The sequence below is a fragment of the Chelonoidis abingdonii genome, chromosome 15, assembly GCF_003597395.2.
Source record: "Chelonoidis abingdonii isolate Lonesome George chromosome 15, CheloAbing_2.0, whole genome shotgun sequence".
NCBI classification, from domain to species: domain Eukaryota; kingdom Metazoa; phylum Chordata; order Testudines; family Testudinidae; genus Chelonoidis; species Chelonoidis abingdonii.
The window spans coordinates 44,301,291-44,324,474 of record NC_133783.1 but is presented as its reverse complement, the minus strand read 5'-3'; the positions used below and the strand labels follow the sequence as shown (position 1 = coordinate 44,324,474).

Here is a 23,184-nt window from a genome sequence, read left to right as displayed (position 1 = left end):
TCATCTTGTACACGAGTACAAGACAAATGTTTAAGGTACTTTTTAACAACTAAGCGCCCAATCCTGAAACTGGCTTTGTATGGAACCTACTGCAGGCATATACCCAAATACAGAACACCCAAATAAGGAATATTAAAATAATGTGAGAAACTTCTTTAGCATAAATACCATTTTCTATCATCTCAGTTACATGATTTCTTTGTATACAATAAAATAAAAATTAGGACTGTTGGATGTCTGAGGGTTATAGATAAATTTGGGTTAGCAATCGGAGACCATATAGAGATTCACAACACAAAATGCTAATAACAAATGCATGTATATTGCATACTCTGAGAATCAAAAACGACTGGATTTAAAGTAGGGTGAAATACTGGCCCCACTAAAGTCCATGGCAAAACTCCCATTTACTTCAGTGAAGCCAGGATTTCACCAAAGCTGTTTGTTTCATTTAACCTCCTCATTAAGTGTATTTAATGCTACTAAAACTGCAATAAAAGCACTATCTTAGAGCTGTCGCAAGTAGAACATGCCTGGGATCGCCCATGCCTCATAACTCTGGCTTCATAACTGGCCAACAGTAGGGGATGATCAGCACAAATCACTCAGTTTATAACACCTCCAGAAAGGTACTACAGTACCTTCCAGGGAGGCTTGCATATTCCGGTTCAAACTAGATTTTCCAGAGCCCAACAGACAAGAAAGGACTTTTGGCTAACTAGCCCCATCTCAAAATAACTCAGGGCCTTCATTCTGTTTTTTGATCTAAAGACTGATATGAACTTGCAACCATGGGGAAGACCTAGTTGTCAGGTTTGAAGGACTGACATTACCAATGACCTATGTTAAAATTGGGGGTGAACCTGGTAAGCTTTGTAGCATGTGTGTACGTTTCTGTTGGTGATGGTGTTTTTATATGCTTTCTTTGTGATGATTTTACCTTAACAATAAATGTGCTGGCTTAGGAGTTGTGTGGTAATTTGTAAGTGCTAGCAATACACTGGTCATAGCCCTCGAAGAGTAAGCAAAGGACAGACACTGGTCTTTTAGGCAGACTGGCTTACTGAGGTATTGCAATATAAAGCTGGGAGCTGTTAAAGCCCCCAGGTCCACATATCTATTCAAGGGACACCATCATAGGACCTAATCACATCAGCCACACCATCAGGGGTTTGTTCACCTGCACATCTACCAGTGTGATATATGCCATCACGTGCCAGCAATGCCCCTCTGCCATGTACATTGGCCAAACCGGACAGTCTCTATGCAAAAGAATAAATGGACACAAATCTGACATCAGGAATCGTAACATTCAAAAACCAGTAGGAGAGCACTTCAATCTCCCTGGACACCCGATTACAGACCTAAAAGTGGCCATTCTTCAACAAAAAAACTTCAAAAACAGACTCCAACGAGAAACTGCAGAACTAGAATTAATTTTCAAACTGAACACCATCAAATTAGGCCTGAATAAAGACTGGGAGTGGATGGCTCATTACACAAACTAAAAACTATTTCCTCATGCTAATTTTTTTCCTCCTACTGTTACTCATACCTTCTTGTCAACTGTTTGAAATGGGCCATCCTGATTACCACTACAAAAGTGATCTTCCCTCCTGCTAATAGCCCACTTTAATTGATTTGTCTCCTTAGAGTTGGTAAGGCAACCCCTATCTTTTCATGTTCTCTGTATATGTGTGTGTATATATATATATCTATATATATATCTTCCTACTGTATTTTCCACTCCATGCATCTGATGAAGTGGGTTTTAGCCCACGAAAGTTTATGCCCAAATAAATTTGTTAGTTCCTAAAGTGCCTTACCTTAAAAAGTTTATATTTGTTTTTTAGTTTTAATAATCATTTAACAGGCCCAGGTGCTTGGCAACTGACTCAATAAGAATGTCTAAACAAACATCAGAGTAGAGGGTTTAAAAAAATACAGGAAAGAAAATCAATTTTATGAGAATGAACTGAAAATTTTGAAGTTATTTCTAGCTTGCAGGGTTCAAAATGGAACAATTTCTCACTTCCCCACACCCCAAATTTTCAGGAAACACCTTTTTAAAAATGTTTGAATTTTTGTGTCTTCCTCCTCTCACTTTTTGCCACCAAGTGCAATAAAATAAATTATGTGCAGGGACATAATCTGTCTGTAACTTTTCATTTTTCCTAACCTTTGAAAAGTTGTAGAATAGCAAAAGGAAAAATGAAATTAATTCTGCTACAGTAATTATTCAAGCGTGTCCAGTTTTTGAAGAGTCTGAATTTTCATTTTTCCTTTTGCCATTCTAGCTTCTCCAAGGTAAAGAAGTTTTGAAAAGTTACAGTGGCAAAGGGAAAAATGAAAAAGTGACATCCTCCCTCCCCCAAAAACCTAGCTATGATTAATTTAATGGCAAAATGGAGGGGCAAAAGCGGACAATAATTAAAATTTCTGAAACTTTCAATTTAAAAAAAAACAAAACAGAAAATTTAAATAAAATCAAAAGCTTTTTGTGAAAGTTTTCAGTTCAGTAAAAAGACCATCTTTTGTCTACAAGATGTTTCAAAACAAAAAATGTCAACCAGTCGTACTAAACACATTTCTTTTCTGTTTCTTTCTCCAGCTCACATGGCCCTTCCCTCCTCTCTTTCAAGTTCACAACATCCCCATTATTTAGAGCATTCTTTGGAACACAGCGTTGGGCACCTGTCAGGTAGGGAAACTTGAATAGTAAACAGTGTCCTTAGAATCTAGGCAACAGGGTGGTTCAGATCATACAAACAAGTCCTTACGAAGGCCTATCTTTTTCTTGCATAAACCCACCTTCCTGTATATACCTTCCTTTATATAAATCTTAGTGTTACAGCACACTATGCCGTAGGCAGGAGCATAGAAGAAAGCACAGTCAGATCTTAGTTTGGTTTTCAGTTAACAAACAGAGGTCACTGATGAGCAGCTCAAACCACTAAATGTGCTGTCCCCATGCCCAGTGGTTTCCAACCAGGGGCCAGGGTGCCCTGGGGGGCCACAAGCAAGTTTTGGGGGGTCCACCAAGCAAGGCCTGCAATAGACTTGCTGGGACCCAGGACAGAAAGCCGAAGACCCACTGCATGGGTCTGAAGCCCTGGGCCCCAAGTCCTGCCACCCAGGGCTGAAGCTGAAGCCTGAGCAACGTAACTTTGCAGGGCCTCACGCAATTGCCCTGCTTGTTACCCCCTAATGCTGATCCTGGCTTTTATCCACAGAAAAATAGCTGTTGTGGGCTATGGAGTTTTTATAGAATGTTGTGGGGGGGCCTCAGAAAGAAAAAGCTTGAGAACCCCTCCCTAGCCCCCACTGGTTTGAGGGAGCAAGAAAGTGAGTCCTAAAATCAAGCCTGTTTTCTTGCCAGGCAGCAGATGCACTTCCATGGCAAAGGCTTCTAGGCAATCGACCTAGTATTATAGTCACTGCAAGACTGGCTATAGCTCATCCCAGCTGAATCTGTCAGCTTAGTTACATGACAAGGGACTACATCATTTTATGATGTCAGAGGGATGACTTTTGCATGCTCCGTAAATTCTTCACCATCGTTAGTAGCAGCTTTTTGCTCCAATCAGGCAATGAGGGATGAGACTAACAGAATATATACTTAAGGAGGGGACTAGAGTTGTGGAAAAGTTCTTTAACTCCCTATCAGTTCAGGAGAGAAATAGTAATACAGATAGCAGTGAGGGGGTATTATTGAATCAGGATTAGTCTTTGTAGCTTGGCAATCATAGGGCATAATTTCTCCAATAGGACTACTAAAAGGTTGAAATCTTACCTTTTCAAAGAAAGTTTGAAGAGACACAAATTCAAATGACAAAACAGGGATCAAAGCTGCTTCAAATCCATATAATCCTAATTCCTATGGGAAAAGTATATATCTAGTCACTGGAATGCATCACAAATAGTGGTTATTTATATTTAAAAGAATGGGCTATTTAGCAGCAGAACTATTCAACTACTTTTCTGAACTAAAATCCAACACTGTCTATGGAATTTTTGGTTGTTTTTACTGATGAATTTAGTGCTGCTGAAAGATATTGCACTGACAGTCCTGGAGACTGAAGCCCTCTATTTATCCATTGAACAGGTACAATATAAGACAGGGTGGGCAAACTTTTTGGCCTGAGGGCCACATCTGGGAATAGAAATCGTATGGCGGGCCATGAATGCTCACAAAATTGGGGTTAGGGTGCAAGAGGGGGTGAGGGCTCTGGTTGGGGCTGTGGGTTCCAGGGTGGGGCCAGAAATGAGGAGTTCAGGGTGTGGGAGGGGGCTCCAGGCTGGGCAGGGGGAGTGCGGTGCGGGGGGGGGTGAGGGCTCTGGCTGGGGGTGCAGGCTCTAGGGTGAGGCTGGGGATGAGGAGTTTGGAGTGTAGGAGGGTGCTCTGGGCTGGAACTGAGGGCGGGCGGGTCACAGCTGGGGCAGGGGGTTGAGGTGTGGGAAGGGGTGCAGGCTCCGGCTGGGGGTGTGGGTTCTGGGGTTGGGCGGGGGCTGAGGAGTTTGGGGTGCAGGAGGGGGATCAGGGCTGGGGCAGAGGGCTGGGGCATGGGGAGAGGCTCAGGGGTGCAGGCTCCGGGCGGCACTTACCTCAAGCGGCTCCCAGAAGCAGCGGCATGTCCCTTCTCCAGCTCCTAAGCGGAGGCGCGGCCAGGTGTCTCTGCACGCTACCCTGTCCACAGGCACCACCTCTGCAGCTCCCATTCGAGCGCCGGAGGGGATCATTGGAGCGGGGCCATCAGAGCATGTAGGAGTCGCAGGGGGCCATGCCGTGGCTTCTGGGAGCTGGATGGAGCTGTCCCCGACCCTGCTCCCCGGCTGGACCGCCGGAGCGGGGCCATGTGGCTGCTTCCAGGAGCCACATGGAGCAGCCCCCAACCCTGCTCCCTGGCTGGAGTACCGGAGCGGGCCATGTGGCTGCTTCCCCCCCAGGGGGAGCTCAAGGGCCTGCTTAAAACAGCTAGTGGGCCGAATCCAGCCCGCAGGCCGTAGTTTTCCCACCCCTGATATAAGCAGTCTCTCACCACTGATGTGCCTCAGTACTAAGGGCCCAATCCTGCAAATTGTTACATACATAGAAGGTTCATTAAAATCAGGGGGACTATCTGCACAAGTAAGAACGGCCCACGTGAATAGGGTTTGCAGAGAAAAGGCCAACTGTAGTGGTAAAAGGTATTTAAGTAACCAATTATGTTGTTGGACTCTCAGTGGAGACTGCTAACAATGTCTGTAACAATTACAAAATATTGTAATCATAATTCTGATCTATGTGAAAGCAAACTGATATTTAGTCATTTACCCAGTTAAAAACTAACTTCAGTAACAATGGATGATTACCAGCTAAGAACTTTAACTTTGGTTTCAGTGCATAACTGTCATATCTAAAACTACCCTTTGTAATACTGCAAATTACACTGGAAAGTTAGTTTTCTCAATAGATACTAAAATTTCAAACATTTTTTTCCTAGTTTTGTAACATCCAATCACATCAATGTTTAACTGCTAAGTATTATTATTAATTTAATAGTGAAACAACACAAGGAATAGCTTCCCCCACCCCCATGTTACTTACTTGAATATATGGATCTGGTCCTGAGCCTCTGTCTTTGGGGTCCTTCAGTAACAGAACCTTCATTGTTTACCAAAAATGGCTACAGAACATTGAAACACAATAAAGAAATATCTAAATTAGATCTAGGGGACTTCTCTCTGTACAATGCCAATAAAACTTATGCACCACAAGAAACAGGATAATTGACAGATGCACTACTGTTTACATAATGAGTAAGCAGTTAAGGAACATTCTCTGGGAGTGAACACCCACCCTGATAAGGCCAGCAAAAAGTATGTTGGTTTTGAATGATACCACTTACAGAGAGACAAACGACAATGAAAAGAATGTACTTTAAAAGAAAACACTTTTAAAAAGGAATAATCTCAGTAATATAATGAGCATCCTCTGACAGCTTTGCTATTCTTTTCTATATTGGTTCTTATACTGACCTCATCACATGGTATTTGAGCACCTTCCAGTGGTGCACTAAGCCAGCATTTCTAGCATGCAGCCATAGCTGCCTGGGTAGTGATGGGGGAGAGGGAGGGCAAAGTTTTGTCTCCTCCTCTGGGCCTGCAAGTAGGGGCTGGGCCCTGCCCGACTCTGGAGCCACAGATGCCGGAGGAGTTGACAGCCGGTGTGAGTTCCCCACCTTCCTGTGGGCAGTGGGACTCAGGCTTCCAGCGTCAGCCCTGGGGTGGCAGCGGAAATCTGCCATGTGGCAGCAGGCTCTGGCCACTGGGGTTCAAGCTCACCACCTGTCTTATCGCCTCTGGCCTGCGCTGCCTCTCTCAGCCCCTAACCCATCCACCCCATCACCCCTGGCCCCCAATGCCTCCCTACCCACCACCTCATTCAAGGCTTAATTTGTCCCCTGGCTTGCCAGGGCTGTGTGGGTCTCATGTGAAAAGTGATATTTGTATGTTTGTTAATATCACTTTTCACTGCCCCACAGCTAGCTAACAAGTCTGTTGTGTGAAAAGTGATATTAACAAACATACAAATATCATTTTTCACAGAAGCAGACCTGCTATCAATTCTATTTAAAAGAAAAAAAAACAGAAACCAAAAAAGCAAAAGAAACAACAAAAAAGACAAGAACGTGCAAAGCACCTTATTTGTATTTCTATTCTGTTCAGGGCCAGTAAAAAATAGAGACAACTGTATATTGTTGTTGTTATTGAGTCTGCAAAAAACCCAACAACCCTATATAAATAAATTACAATGATTTGGACAGGCATATGTGCATAAAAACATATAAATATCATAGAATCTATGATATTTATTTGTTTTTCCTAAAATTAAGTTTTTTTGGAAAAATTGTCATAGCGGCCACCAGCAAGAGTTGGTGGCCGCACTCTGAGGACATCAAAAAATGTGCTGTGAGAACCCCTGCACTAAGCTACTAGCATCTGTCTCATTTATTCTTTCATCCTCTCCCCAGGGAGAAAAGTGTATGTAGTAGAGTGTTTTATCTTAGAATTTGTTTTTATATTATGTGCATTTCAGAGCACACACTTCCAAATGAAGTCAACAGAAGCTGTGAGAGTTCAGTATGTCTGAAAATCAGACCCCACTGAAGTCAATGAGACCAGCTAGTCGTGCTTAAAAATAGGCATGAACTTAGATACTTGGCTGAATTGGGGCCTGACTTCTCTCCTACAGGATTCAATATCACAGCCATGACTGGAACTCATAACACTTCTTCCTATTGAGGTGTTAATCAGTCTCCTGAGACAAGGTTGTGACGACAGTTGCATGACAATGTCTAATTTTGACATACACATCCTCTTAACTTTTCATAGGAAGAAGATATTCCTATGAACATTTTTATTTTTAATTTAGAGGGGCAGCAAATATTTTGGGGAGTGTCAAACACTGAGTTTTTTTTCTTGAAAAATAAGCACTCTCATGATTTTTCAGCCATTTATAACTTTGAAACAAAATTCCAAAGTCAAAATAAACAAAGTTTGGTATACCCCTCTGCAGAGTATAGGTTATTAGAATTTTGATTTTGAAACTAAAGGCATTAACAATCTTTCCTGCTATTGACTAGATCTCCTCTAGCCACCCCATCATATAAAATTTAAGCATTTCAAAACTTCACTTATTAACACTTAAGAATAATGAACTTAAAGCACTGCAATGCAGTGCGGAACTGGCAGAATTGTTAAGGTTCACTGAAGGAAAATCCATTTTTGGAAGAATTTATGAAATTTACTGTAGCACAGCTCTCTTCTTGTAGACATTAGCAATTCCACAGGAGGCAACAGAAGGTAGTGTGTATCAGGAGATCTAAGCCCAAGGTCTCTGCCTGTGGCTGACAGACCAAATAAGATACACAGGAGGACATCTCTGTTCCAAATTCTCTTATATAGACTAATGTAGTAAGTCTCAACTTTGGCAGACTTCATCAAGCCCTCAGGAGGGTATGTGCCTTTCTATCCGTCTGTCTGTGAATATATGCATGTTGCAGGGGTGGGGGTGGGGGGGTGTCAGATTTTTTTTTAAACATAGGAAATTCACATAAACTTTAAACTTACTCTTAAAAGTTGTTACAGCAATTACTACAACTGTTATATAAATTACATAAAAAGAACACTACGATTAAAAAACCCAACAGCCTAAGCCTTAGAAAGTATTGAAATTATTATTAAGGAAACATATATCTACTCCAATATCCTTATAGTTCATATATTCTCTTAATAGTGACACACACACTTCATAAATTACCTAAACTCTGACCGCAGCATGAACTTACAAATTTCCCATAATATACATCTCTAATTATATACTTTAAATAATAGATGGCATACATATAATGGCATTTTAAAAAATCCTTTCACCTCTTTGAAGATAGATGTATAATGTTTAATAATACTAAGAATGAAATCATCAAAAGTGTAAATCTAAGAAAAAATGAAAATCGTCCCAAGGCAATAATTCTACTAGGGAAGAGTAAAAAAGCCAAACTAGAGTTACAAAACCCCAGAATGAAATCATAAAGTTGATTCAGGTGCATTCTGGAAGGAGAGGAGATGTCATTGATGTTTTGGATGCAGTCAGAACCAAATTATCTCCCCATCATGTAGCCTGTTGTGTGTCAAATATTGAATAATAATAAACCGGTTTAAATCCATAAATATCCATAAATCCATACTTATAAGCTTATTATAGGCTTCCAACTATCAAATTAATTCCACTGTTTAGTTCTTATGGGCAAAATATATATTAAAACTAAAGAAAAATTATTGGGAAAAGTCTTATAATATCACAAACTACTCTAATATCCAATTAGCTGAATGCCCACTTTACACACAAATCACAAAAGTTTTGGACTCAGCCATCTGGTTTACTTTGAGTAAGCCTGCTTGCTCCTGATACCATGAATGTCTTTGGCTTGCTTTAATTTCTGCCAGAAGGCAGCTACTTTATTGACTTCAAAGGGATTGCAAAGTGTGTGACTGAAAACAGAATCTGAGCTAGAGCAGCTGCAGATTTGTGCACTCCTGTAATATTTGTTGTGCCATGCTAGTGTCCTTTGAAGGCCTTTGGTGCACTTGCTGTAAAAGCAGCTACAAATCTCTCTGAACCTTGTGTCGTCTTTTCCTTCACAGTTCAGACAGGTTTATTTAGCAAATATATTGACATGTATGATCAAATATAAAGTGCTATAATGCACCTGTATGGCAATGCTCTCACGCAGCAGGCATGCCTTATAGAAGAGACAAACCTTGCATTGTTTGGCTACAGCCTCTCCAAACTCATTTTTCTTAGCAATTATGCCCTAAGACAACCGACATCACTGTGAATGTAGGCACAATGCCACCCTAACAGATGGGAATGAGTATAGACAGCCAAGAAGCCACGTATGGGCAAATATGCATGTTGAATATGGTATTCCCGAACCAGAAATGTTGAAACAGCTGTTGTACTCCCATGACAAAAGGAAAATACCATCAGTACTATAAATTGGATTTCTTTAGAAATAATACTTTTTAAAAGTAACAGCTTTTGGGGCTTATTACAATGTGTTATAGGTGCCAAAGAAACAGGAATAATAATCTGTATTTATAATGGATTCTTCAAGTCCTTGAGACTCTGAGAAGGAGCCCCTGAAACTGGCTAATGAATTATTATTCTGAACAGCTGGATTCCTGCTGAATAAACTGAAAGAGTATAGAACCCTATGAGACATTTCTGCTGTATAGAAGAGTCCTATGTATCCTAGAAATGGTGGAAATACATGAATAATACAACTTTCTTGGTGATATATTCAGTGTGTTCCCACATATACTTAAACATTACACTCCTTTAGATTATCTCCATTTGTCCAGAGATAACAGAAACTTGTGACCAACATTTAAAAAAAAGTTTCTGTAAAGAATCAGTGGTTGTCGATTTACATTTGGAAGTCGGAAATGAAACAGAAATGTTCCCACTGCCAATTCTTTGTCTAAAAGTCAAACCCTTAAAATGACCACCAGATGCTTTTTGAACAGACTCTAATTTTAATTTTATTTATTTATTGTTATTTTTCTCTGGAGTCTGGACCTTGACTATGCCTTGAGCAAGAAATCTGGACCTTGACAAAAAATATTTGATTATCCCTGCCTTAAAACAAGTAATGGACGCCAATCTTCCACCCTTGGCTTATTCCCTCCTTCACAGGTGTTTCAAAACACCATCACTACAAAGATTGTTCTTCAGTGCTAATGTAAATTGTATAAGGTGACCTGCAAAGGGGAGAGGGACAGGGAGGGTCTTTTGCCCCTTTTGCTTTTGCATGATGTATAATGGAGGCCTAAAAAGTGAGGAGAACGATTCTGCTTCATTTTTACATTAGAAATTAAGGTTTTATCTAGCACGTAACATGCCACTTATACTAGAAACCTCCCAGGACTACGAAATTACAGAAACAAACAAAAAAGAAACCTTGAAAACGGAGAGTTGATTTTATTTATTCATACCATTTAAACCCCTTTGGTTTTGCAATCCCTTGTGACAGAGTGGCCGATTTTCAGCAGGGCTTCTGCTAAGTTATGCTGCTGTCAAGCTCCTAGACCTCGCACAACGCTGCAGAGCCGGTATTTCTGCCGCCATGGCCCGCAGATCGTAGCTCCCGGCCTGCACGTTGCCTGCCCTCGTCCTCACCGCACCCTGCCGTGTTTCCATGCTCCGAGTCCCTGTGCACCCGGAGCCGCGGCCACCCCATCTCCAGGTCCCTCAGCCCCCTCCGGGACGCCTCTTAACTGCCCCGACCGCAGCGCACCACGCCCCGGCCCGCTCCGCAGCCACAGCCCCTGGGCTGGGCACGCCCGGGCCGTCCCGCGCTCAGCGGCCTGAGTGCGGCGGAGGCCGGCGCTAGCCGGGCTCGCCGTGCGCCCCGCACCGCCTTCTCCGCGCTGCGGCTTTCCGGCCCGGGGCGCCTGCGCGGGGCAGCGGCATGGCTACCCGGGCGAAGCGGAGAGCGCCGGGGCCGCCCCAGCGCCGGGAGCCGGGCGGGGAGGAGCAGGAGTCAGACTCGGAGCAGCGGGACTCGGCTTCCGAGGAGGAAGAGGTCAGCGAGGTGACTGGCGAGAGGGCCGGAGGCCCCGCTCTGCGGGCTCGCGGGCCAGCTAGAGCCGCCCCACCCGCGTGGGGCCCGCTCCGCCTTCCCCTCCCGCTGGTCCCGGAGCCCTTCAGTCTCACTGCCCCCTTGCCAGGGCCGCCCTCCCACTTTTGCTGCCCCTCTTCCCCTTGCCCCCACTTCTTCCAGCACCGGGGCTACGCTTTTCTTCTCCCTGTCCCCTTCTTAACCTCAGCCCGTTAGACCCAGTTACACGCTTCACCCGCCCATGCCTCAGTTTCCTCAGCTGCAAATTTGGGAAAAGGCTCTGTACGTTGCCCTTGCCTCCAGGCACTGCCTCCCGTCCCCCCTCCCGAGCTCCCATTGGCCGGGAATGAGGAACCATTCAGTGGAGGTACCTGGAGGCGCAGCAAGGGCAGCACGCAGAGGCCTGTGTCCCGCCCCCCCCCCGTCCCCCCACTCCAGGGGCGTGGGGCCAAAGCCTGCCCTGGCCCCGGTGCGTGCCGCTGCCACACCGGAGCGGGCCGGAACCCAAACCCCACCTGCACCCCAACTCCCTGCCCTAAGCTGATTGACATGAAGTAGAGGGGAAAAAAGGCATACAGTTTTGTTTTAACTTTGTTTTAAGAGAGATTCTGCTTGTCAACCATATGTGTGATACTTGCTGTCTTCTGTTTATTCACAGGAAGTGAATGTTGAATTTGAAGCACATTCGATATCAGATAATGACTATGATGGGATAAAAAAATTACTGCAACAGGTAGACTCAAAATATTCTTTCTTGCTCCTATTCAGATTTCTTCTGTTAATAAATAGCTTCCACAGCCTTAAATTGTCATCAGGCACGATTACTAGTATCGATTTAATGTTTTACTGTGCCTCAGTAGATGAAGACGTGAATAATTACAGCTACAACATGCATTTGTCTAAATGCAGTGGTTCCAATCTGTGACCCACAATGCACACCCAGATAGACCATAGTCCCTTCTTTCTCATTATTTTCAATCTTCAAGCAGTGGTGGTTCCGGAGATTTGTATCCCAGTTCATGGATTTCTAGAGGGTTTTTTGACCAACTGTAGCTTTAAAAAGTACCTATCTGCACCCTATTTGGCTGCTTCTGCCTCTCTTAATTGATGGTTCCTCTTTTTTCAAATTCAGTCTCAAACAAACTTGGGGTATGGCTACACTCACACTTTACAGCGCTGTAACTTTCGCACTTGGGTGTGAAAAAACACCCCCCTGAGCGCTGCAAGATACAGCTCTGTAAAGCATCAGTGTAATCAGGGCGGCAGTGCTGGGAGCGCAGCTCCCAGCGCTGCACGCTACACCCGTAAAGGATGTGGTTTACATGCATCACTGGGAGAGCTCTCTCCCAGCACTGCCGCTCCGACCACACTCACACTTCTTTGAAATTCCAAGTGTAGCCATACCCTTGCAGACTGTGCCAGAATTGAAAGGATTAAATACAGAAGAGGACAAACCAAATGCAAAGTGATTTGAAGACATTGGAGTAGTTGGTGCTGCAGGCAACTTGGGGCAAATTAGCTTTATTAGTGCTTGAAGTCCTACACCCAGGGTAAGGAAATAAGCGATAAATGTACTGAATGGGATCAGAGGTTAAGAGCAAGGTATAAGAACATAAACAGATTATTTTAAAGAGATTTTATTTTGATCCTGTCTTCTTAATGCTGTCCTAATGTTTTCATGTAATGAGCACTGTAGCTGCCTCCAAAAATATGTGGGAGCAGGCTGGGAGGAGGTTCATAGAAGGATCCAAGTTTTAATAAGTAGTTCACAACTGGAAAATTTTAGACTGTTTTCAGAGTACTTGTTCTTTTTTTTTAGCTATTTCTAAAAGCTCCAGTTAATATCGCTGAGTTAACTGACATATTAATACAACAGAATCACATTGGGAGTGTTATCAAGGTAAGGGCTTCCATTCTTGCTAATTCAGCACAGTATAATTTTAAATTGGAATGGAATAATTGACGTCCCTTTCATAATATACATGTAGCTAAGAGTTCTAGAGCTCAAGCTGTTGCAACATAAAGTACTTGGATGTCATTTGTATGTTCATGTTCTAATCCACTCTTTAGAGCAGTGGTTCTCAACCCATGGCCCGATTAGCACACAGCTGCGGCCCAACTACGTGCTAGAAAATCCAGGCACGGCGGGTCTGGGACCTGGTTGCTTGGGCCCAGGACTCTGCTCTTGGGCATGCTCTGTGGCGGAGTCTCTGGGCAGGGGTTGCTGGGCATAGAGGTTGTGGGGAAGGGGGGGTATTAGCAGGGTCGGTGCTGTGGTTCTCAACCTGCAGCCCACAATTATAAATAGGTTGAGAACCACTGCTTTCAGAGGTTCAAGTGGAGTTTTTGCATGACCTCAGCTCTTGATGTGATAAGTGAACTCTTCTGTTCCCTTTATCAAGTCTGAGCTGAAGTCAAAGTGTTACAGACAATCCATGTTCCTGTGTCTCTGTGAGTAACTAACAAGAAGCGTTGTGGTGGGGTATAGCACTTACAGTAGAAAACACTGTATTGAACATTATTTATAACCTCCTATTACAAATCTCCCTTTTCTCTTGCTTATAACTTTGTTAAAAATTCTCCTTTTGAGGCTGAAATTTTCCATTCTTCATTTCAAACAAATGAGGAGGTTTTTTGTTGTTGTTGTTGTTTTGAGTGGGAGGTGAAGTTATGATATTGAGGGAAATTCTGGAGTAGCTGAGAAATAGTATTATGTATGTGAGGTAGAAGAGGAAGCTTTCATTTTAAAAAAATGTGACCCCCTCTCCCCTAGCCCCCCAGTTTAAAATTGGGTAAAACTCTGAACCAAACAAATTTCTGTCTTGAGTTTCTGATTGGAAGAAAATAATTATAAGCAAGTGAAAAATTGTTTCTGTGCACATTCATTGGACATCTCCTAAGAATTTAGCAGAGCCTAATGAAAACCTATCCTCTAACACACTTGTGGGATGATGTAGCTGGGCAGGGGGAATTGCATATTCTTTCTTCCTATCTTGACTAGAGGGTTGGGTAGGTATGAGTGCTGCTGTTAGGACTACTTGGGTTAGGGAGAATGTAAATGTTCACTGAAACACATTAACAATTTCTAAAATAAAATAAACTCCCTAAGATGCCCCTCCCTCTGCAAAGAAACTTTGATTTTTATGGTCTGCATTCTGCTATGTTTTTCTAAATCTAAATAATTTACTTTAAAAGCATTTCTATTTCTAGTGCAAAGGGAGGTTACTACTACTGTTATTTTGACCTTGCCTTGCAAAGCTGTCTCATGCCAAGCAAATGATAACATGAAAACTTGCCCCTCCTCAACCCATAAAACTCCAAGTATGAACTGCGGTATTCGCTTAGACCATTACAATACACTGTCGTGTCATGCCAACATATTTTCAGAACTGTGGTTCCTTCCTCCAAGAAATTGCTAGCTGTCTATTAGATTTTGTTTCTTAATCATTTAAATCTAGAGTTTGTAATTTGCATTTGCTTAATCTGCCCACTCCATAATATTCTCGCACGCACACGTGCACGCGCACACACACTTTTCTCTCTCCAGTGCTCAGGAGAGTTTTAATAGTAGAAAACTGTCAGATGGTCTCATTTCAAAGACATTATTACTTTTACAAAATACGCCCCAGAACATTTATTACTGTTACTTTTTATCATTTTGAAGTATTATGAATAAAAGTAAATTACTCTGGTCAGATAAATGAAGTACCTTGATATGCATATTCTTTCTTAAAATTTGTTTTTATACAATAATTCCATTGCAAGTAGCTGAATATGGGAATCTCCCAGTCATTGGTGTGAATTAGTGAGGTTCTGCCTGGAAGTAAGTAAAAATTGGAGGTTGTATCATATTCTTATAAAGGTTTAAGAGAATAAATTATTTAGACAACCTACAATTTTTCACACTTTTAATGTTCTTGTCTCTTAAGTAATTCCATAGACTTGCATAATCGCTTTTAGATGTGCATAAAACATCCTGAACATAGAATAATGATGCTGTTTTTTGTTTTGTTTTGTTTTAAAAAGCAGCTTGGTATTAGTTGTCCTTTTTTACTTTTGTTAAATAGCAAGCAGAAGTTCAAGAAGAAAGTGGTTATGATGATGATGAAGATGACGAAGTCTTTGGCTTCATAAGCCTCTTAAACTTAACTGAAAGGAAGGTCTGTAATACTGGTTAACTTCTGGATGGTAATATGTAGAAATTAAAATGCTTTCTATTCATACTGTCTCACTGAAAATTACATTGTAGACATTAAGGCAAGTGCCGGATCATAGAATCATAGAATATCAGGGTTGGAAAGGACCTCAGGAGGTCATCTGGTCCAACCCCTACTCAAAGCAGGACCAATCCCCAACTAAATCTTCTGAGGGACACAGGAGGTTCTCCATCTCTGGGAGCTCATCAGCTAGAGTCTAAATCAAGGCTGGTTGTCTTTCAAAAAGATCCACTCTAGCTCAGCCAGAAGTTTTTGGGCTTGATGGTTGTCTCTCTCTTTTTTTTTTTTCCCCTGTCACTGTCTACTCAAATGCCTTTTTATACTACCAATAATTTAATTGTTCTGAAATTGTGTTCTGTTTCTATAAGGTTACACCAGAGGTCTCAAACACGTGGCCCGTGGGGTTATTTTCTATGGCCTGTGAGCTCCTCATGGCCCCCCCGCCTTTCCCCAGCATTTACCTAGAGTGGCTCTGGCCCAACATGCACCGGGGGCAGGGCAGGCTCCCTGCCTGCCTGCCCACCCGCCCTGCCTCTGCACCAATCCAGGAAGCGACCGGAACATGGGGAAGGGCAAGGGGTCTGTGTGTTGCTCTTGCTTCAGGCAGCGCCCCCAGCAGCTCCCATTGGCCACGGTTCCCCATTCCCCCATTTGGAGGAAGGGGTTGGAATGAGGGCAGGGAAGGATTGGGAAGAGGTGGAGTGGGGGCGGGGCCAAGGGCGGCAGGGGCGGGGAGGTGTCAGTAATGCGGCCCTCGGGCCAATATACTAGTCCTCATGTGGCCCTCGTGGTCGTTCGAGTTTGATACCCCTGGGTTACACTGTAAAGCATCTGTACATTGTGTGGCCAAGCAGTTAGGCTGCATTTTTACTGTAATAATAGAATAGCACTGTGAGTTTTGGACAGGCCACTAAGAATTTCCAAATAAAGCTCATATTTCTGTTAGACCTTACTATTGTACAGGTCATGTCATGATGCATTACAGTCTTCTAAAAACATATTTAATGCATTTGTAAGGCAACTAGAAAGACATTCATGTCACCTGTACCATAAAATAAAAGTTACCATGCCAAATATACAGACAACCTGGCACAATGACTTACTTACCTGATGATTCTTTGGCAGATTTCACCCCAGTCAAAAGGGATAAAATATGTGCAGAGAACAGGGTGAAAAGAGGCCAAATACAAAATCCAAGGGAACAATATTTAATTAATAATTCCAGATATATTCCCTTCATTATTCTATAAACTCATCTTGGGTTTTGGATTAATCTAATCTTGTGATTTATATCATTAGTTCTTTTTCATGTTTTGAATTACATTTTTCTATTAACTTGATACCTTTGCATATAGAATGTGTTACAATATTTTAGATGAAAATAATAATGAAAGTCACAGTGTAACTGCTTATATGGCCCTCATTAGCATGGTATCTGAGTGCCCCACAGTCTTTACTGTGGCTGCTGTTAGGTAGGGAAGTGTTGTTATTCCCATTTTACAGATGGAGAACTGAGAGACTAAATGACTTGCCCAAAGTCACACATGAAGTCTGTGATGGAATAGGAAATTCAGACAAGGTCACTCAAGTGCCAGGCTAGTACCCTAACTACTGGACCATCCGTCATTTCATGTTTCATTAGTTGTTGGGGTTGTTCCCCTTTTTCATGGTTATTATGCAGAGTGGAGTTGTAACTCATAGCTGCATTGTTATCATTTAAGAACCTCAGCCTGCCATCACCTTGAGGTGGTTTTCAAAATCTACAATACTTTAGAGACTATTGCAGGAAATTGCCCACGGGCCTGTTGAATACTCTCTTGAAATTCACTTTCAGGTTTTCTTATGTAAATAATTGTGCTGTAATGTAAAGAAAATGTACCCTTTGATTCCTAGGGTGCTCAATGTGCTGAACAAATAAAAGAGCTGATTCTAAGCCTGTGTGAGAAGAACTGTGACCAGAGTATGGTTGAACAGCTGGATAAGCTCCTAAATGACACCACCAAGCCTGTGGGCTTCCTACTAAATGAAAGATTCATTAACGTACCACCACAGATCGCTCTGCCCATGCACCAGCAGCTTCAGTAAGAGTCTTTCTAAACATGATTTTGAACAGTAATTTTTTTCCTTCAGATGTCTTCAGAAACCTTATTTAAATGGAAATGCGTTGAAGGAGTGGGAGTGATACCATAGATTTAAGTAAGAAATATATCAAAAGAATAAATACAATTGTTTTATATAAGGTCCTTGATATTGACTTTTAATTTCTTTGATATTACTTCTTTATGCATTAAAATTCCTAATCGTCTCTTGAAGAAATAGGAAGCTACTTTAAAATTATGCCACATACTTCTAGAACATAAGTGTGTGAATTGTAGTTGATCTTTGTTTTGAAAATTCAGCAAGCTTATTAAAAATTTATACAACTTACATCATTTTAATAATGAGTATCTGAGGTATTTTTGTTTACTGTGATTAATTCAGCCTTTGGGATGGAAATCTTGGCTTCAGCAGATTTGTAAGTGCATAATCTCTGGATGAGCCATTGAAATACTTCTTAAATCAGCATCTGAGATGAGTGTAGAGGGTTAGGCACTACTTTGTCTCCCAACAGGGTTCAGTGTTATCAAGACAGATGATTTGGAAAGAAATGAGCAAAGAAATAGTAAGCAGAGATGTCAAGGAAGGGAAAAAAATCTAATTTGCTTGTGGCTTTGACTGAAATGTAGGGTGTAGTAAGATGAGAGAGAGGACAGGACATCCTTTCTGGTTTTCTCTGTGTGTGGTGGGTGTGTTTTGTTTTTTTTAAACAACTTTCTGGTAATCTGATAGTATGTTAATGGGAAAATGGACACCCTTTGCTCTTCTGTTTTTTTCCACTCTTCCTATCACAGGTCGCATCACTTCCTGGCCCTTCTAATTTGTCTACTTCCAAATGCCAGACTTAGGTTTTCTTTGAAGCATTGCCTGCTAGTCCTATTTAGACACTACCTAATCTCCCACAGGGATGGGTTTTCTCTCGTTTAGGTCTCCCTTTCCATTCCCATTTGTCTCATCTCCTCTTATTATTCAGGAGAGAATTTTTTTTTTCTAGGACACTTCGGAGTTTCAGTGCTTTTCCCATTTTCCCTTTGGAGTTTCACATTCCTTATTAATAACTCCTTTGAAGGAGAATGGCAAATTCTTTTGTGGTTGTAATTGGGAGATATTTGACTTTGGCTTTAGCCGGTTCATCATCTTTCTCTGTCTCGATCTCAGTGACCGCCACCTTCCTCCCCACAGTTTTAAATATATCTGCAGGAATTAATTTCTACTGCTCCTCTGGATTGGAGTTTTCATGATCTGAAGCAAACACTTCAGCATGGGCACTGGAGCTTGTGGAAAAAGATGGACAGAAGTGTTTGAAGAGGCTGTGTTTTTGTGTCTTCTGGCCTTTGGACTTTCTTTTTCTTAGGCCTTTTGAGAGAAGATGATTATCCCCACGATGGGGGTTCTTGTCTTTCTACTGTTCACTGTGTCTCTCTTTTGGGGGGATTTATCTCAAGACAATGGTAGGTCTCTAACTCCTGCGTTTTTTATTTTCTGCTATGTGACAGAAGAGGAAGAGTTAGGAGTACATCCTTGAATGAGCCAAGATTTATCTTGGAAAGAAAAGAAATTGTAAAAGATGCCTAGCCAGATAGGTCTCTTGCCCACTTCAGAAATGAGGGAAGATCTTTGAGCTTTTCCTTCTGAGATGGATTGGAGGGTTTTGTGGGGATATTATTAGACTTACCCCAGAACATTCCCTGATTGGTGAGAGTGGTCCAACATACTGAGTCCTGAATGCTTAAGAGGACTGACCCAATTTTGTCGGGTTGCCTGTGAAGGGTTTTAGACGTGTGTTGAGATGAATGTGGATCCCCAATCAGACCATCCAGACACTGAGAAGGAGATCAGCTGGTTAGTCTCTTAATCTAATGTATCAAATTGGGAGAGAAATGAGGATTCAAAAAGTTTACACAGGTTTAGACCCCATTTTATTTTCACACTATAGTTTTAATTTTTAGCTATAGAAATAATTTTTAACACCACATGTGGGATCCAAGTATTTTGAGTAGAATGTAATGGTGATTATGATAGGGATACATGTTTCCTGGCTCTTAACTACATGAGCTTTATGTCAGTGAGAATGTAAAAGGGGAGAGCCTCACAATGAAGGTGCAGTATCTACTTTGTTTTTTCCTTATTCTGTTACTCTTTAACAAACTGAGAAATACGCATTCTCAGCCATCACTCTTCCATTACTGGCTTAGTGATTCAATTGCAGCTAATTGTGCATTAGTAGAGAGAGTTCTTGCGAACATCAAGCATTCAGAAATTGCTTTTAACAGTAGATTTGGGGTTCTTTGTATTTGCCTTCGAGTATTTGAGCATTTATAGTTCACGTTTTCTAGCTTTTATCTGCAATTATAAAGGCTAGAAATATCTTTTTTTAATGAAGGATGAGATGCTCGGACATCGCTCCATGAGTTGGGTCTTTAGGTAATGTTGAGAGACTTTCAGTAAAATAATGAGATTTATAAGAAGTTGAAGATTTGCAGGACTTGAAATTAGCAGTGATCAGAGCCTCTTTCCCTCCCCACCTTCACTAAGACTAGTCAGAAATGGCCAGTCTCCTGAATAGTAGATGGAACCACACATTTGTCCTTCCATCAGTGGAAGAAGAATTTACACAGGTGAATCCATGCCTTACTGAAGAGGGAACGGGCAATAGAATATTAACACATCCAGAATTAAAGAAGTAGGCTTCATAAATCCTAGCTCTGTACTGGGAGGGGTCTTTTAGGCCACAGAGGCTGAATATGCTGGAGTGCACTGCCATAGAGTGCTGTTGTCCATCCTGGGGACTAGGGAGCAGAGAGTGACTTTAGATGTTCAGAAGCTAGGGGAACTGAGCACTCTCGTAAAGGAAGGGGCCTTTCATTTGTTTGGGTTGAAAGAAGCAGGGAATTTGTTTGACTAAGGTCCAGGTCTCATTTAATTTTAATCTACCATTGTTGTTAGGGTGCTTTCATCTGCTCTTTTAAGTAGTAATATCGATCTCTAAGAAATGAATACTTCTGGAAAACCTATAACTGTCTCTTTGCTTTTTTGTTTGATAAAGTTTTAAATGACTTGTCTGAGGAGGGACTGGGGGAGATTTGAGGTTTATTTCCAATGGAACATGACACACACAATCAAAATTCAGGTCTTGGGCTCCTTTACTGGATGGGGCTTGCAGCACTGCAGTGGCAACACACTCAACCGAAGGGAGGGATGAGAACATCCAGTCTTCTTCGCCAGACAGAAGTTTGTAATTTTTAAGGGCTTCTGGAAAGGGGCAAAAAATAAATAAAACTGGGGATCAAAGAAATGAGCTAGTTTTTGGCTGGGGAGGAAACCACTCCTATGAACTGTAGTTAATGATGAGTGTTTAGTTAATTAAGTTCTAAGCATTTACCACCCCAAGAACATAGTGTGTCCTTAGTGAGGGTTCCTTAACAGGAGAAATGTATTATGAGGAGTAGGGGATTGGTTTTGTTGGTGGTAATTTTAAGAGTAACTGACTGCAGAGAACTTTTCAAAGAAAATTACTGCCATAAACTCATTTATAAAGTCAATATAGCTCTTTGAGTGACAACTATGAAGATTGGGCAAAGCATGAGTATCTTATTGCATTATGAGGTTTGTGTGCATTTAATGGGACTTTAAAATATTCTTTATGTAAATAATATTTGTCTTTAGGAAAGAATTGGCTGAAACTCAAAGAACAAATAAGCCATGTGGAAGGTGCTACTACTACCTTCTGATCAGCAAGACCTTTACAGAGACAGCAAAGCGCAGCTCTAAGAAGAGAGGAGAGAGCACACAGCAGAGAGAGGAATTAATGTTTGCAAATGCAGAGGAAGAATTCTTTTATGAGGTAACAGACTTTAGATACCATTAAATCCAATTGCTTGATTTTTCCTTACAGCAGGGAAATGGCGGTTCTGACTCTACTTTTTTTTCAGTAATAACAATGGCCTTTCTTACTGAGCCACTTTAGAAACCTGACTTGCAGTGATTATGAAAAAGTGGTAAAATGATCTTTTTAGTTAAATCCAGCTGCTTTTTGTGTAATTACTATTGAAAGATGCACAAACTATTTTTGCTAATGTAGGATATTTATACTCACTAACTCTTGACCAAAGTAAACAATGTTTTGCCTTAAGGAAACCACTGAGAGCTGCACTACTACAGATGCAGATTATAAAATGGCACTTGGCTTTTTTATACTAATTTATGGATATTTATTTACAAGAAGTCTCAGTGACATGGTGATAAAAGCACTGGCATGTGCCTCGCTTCTGTTTACAGTAGCCCTCCCACCGTTGCTACCACCATTGGAGCTGCACCAATGGTAGTGTAATGGTGTGAGACTTCCCAGAAATGCCTGATGTAGACAGATTCTTCAAGGGAAAGATCAGCTGTTACCTTCAGTGTCTTGGTCACACAGAATTAACTGGTTATCTTGAGGGTAATGTTGAAGGGATCTGACAACGGATTCTGAACTAAGTGAAACATCTGGTTGAGGATCTGTGAATGAAATTTCCAAGTTTTTGAAAAGAATAGACAGAAGAGAGCAGAAGCACAGAGTTTAACGGTCTGAATTGGCCCTTCAAGGTTTTTAATCCTAGGGGTGGAAAAAACCCTTTTCGTTCAGAGGCAGTTGTACCCTCTCTATAGTCTTCTATTTGAATCTGCATAAAAAGTTATAACTATTTGGAAGAGCATGATTCAAAGAATCAGAGCAATTGCATCTTTCAGGCTTCTAGGAAAAAAGAAATCTGTGGTGTTATGAAGGACCAAATCAAATCGCTGCATGCACGATTCATGTAAAACATAAATATTTTCCCCTCTGAATCCCCAAAAAGTAGATCATCTTCTCATAAACAGACATCAAATTTATGCTCTGAGAATTCTTCCCAAGAAACTTGGCAGATTCAAAGCTCTGAATCTGTGCTGCTTTTGCTATTGTACTCTTCCCCAAATCATCCATTTATTTTTTGTTCTTTTTTATTTAAAAAGACTGTTCAGAACAAATCTTCTGAAGAGCCAAAGGTATGGATGTCACTATCCCATTTGTTTTGTATGTTCTGTTTGGGACAAATACATGAATAAAAAGCACTAAAATATTGAACTGGAGCTATTATTTATAATTTCCTGAAGGTAACCCTGCCACTCAGTTCTGCTGGTCCCAAGCCATATAGAAAGAGGAGGATGCAGAAAATTAAATTTAAAATATAATTTGAAATGCATGGAATTTTTCTGTGTTCTTTACTTTTTTCAGAGCTTTAAAAACATTATTCCACAGCACTGCTGCTATATCAAGAGCTCCCTGTTCTTCTTCTCTGATGGCAATGCACACAGGGTAAAATATTGGCACGTGACACCTCTCTCTCCCTAGCGCAGACTAATAAATGGCTGTCATTCTAATACTGGTCATTTAAGAAGAGGAAAACTTTAAATTGAAAGACTAGGCACATTCGTTATGAGACTGCAAGAAATACTGCTGTGGGGTGTAAGAGTAACAAGGAGCTAAGAGTTTTTGTTTTTGTAGCAGGGTCTCCTGGACCTGAATTTGAACTTTATGCTCACCAAGTGACCAAAAACCAGCATGTAGTAAAGGGACTTTCAATTCCAAGTTGGTGTCGCCATGGCTCTTAGACTCATAGACTCATAGGTCAGAAGGGACCAATATGATCATCTAGTCTGACCTCCTGCACAAGGCAGGCCACAAAACC

The 23,184-nt window shown here is 41.5% G+C and overlaps 2 protein-coding genes across 5 annotated transcripts in view; one reads left to right on the top strand and one right to left on the bottom strand.

Annotated features, from left to right (window-relative positions):
• UROS (uroporphyrinogen III synthase) overlaps positions 1–10,950 on the bottom strand; it is a 38,699-nt gene extending 27,749 nt beyond the window's left edge. Inside the window, exons 1-3 of one of the 4 annotated variants that reach the window (XM_032787086.2) lie at positions 10,540–10,950; positions 5,588–5,666; positions 3,794–3,877 (exon numbers count right to left, since the gene is read on the bottom strand). In XM_032787086.2, coding sequence (XP_032642977.1) covers positions 3,794–3,877; positions 5,588–5,650 — 147 coding nt within the window. In that variant the 5' untranslated portion in view covers positions 5,651–5,666; positions 10,540–10,950. Of the gene's footprint in view, positions 1–3,793; positions 3,878–5,587; positions 5,804–6,018; positions 6,232–10,539 lie in introns of those variants that run through there. The other 3 variants (XM_032787084.2, XM_032787087.2, XM_032787085.2) reach the window with 3 other exon arrangements.
• A 37-nt stretch (positions 10,951–10,987) lies between these two features.
• BCCIP (BRCA2 and CDKN1A interacting protein) overlaps positions 10,988–23,184 on the top strand; it is a 17,523-nt gene continuing 5,326 nt past the window's right edge. The window contains exons 1-6 of the mRNA XM_032787082.2: positions 10,988–11,138; positions 11,824–11,898; positions 12,985–13,065; positions 15,233–15,325; positions 17,276–17,463; positions 21,146–21,323. Of these exons, the coding sequence (XP_032642973.1) occupies positions 11,016–11,138; positions 11,824–11,898; positions 12,985–13,065; positions 15,233–15,325; positions 17,276–17,463; positions 21,146–21,323 (738 nt within the window). The 5' untranslated portion in view covers positions 10,988–11,015. The remainder of the gene's footprint in view (positions 11,139–11,823; positions 11,899–12,984; positions 13,066–15,232; positions 15,326–17,275; positions 17,464–21,145; positions 21,324–23,184) is intronic.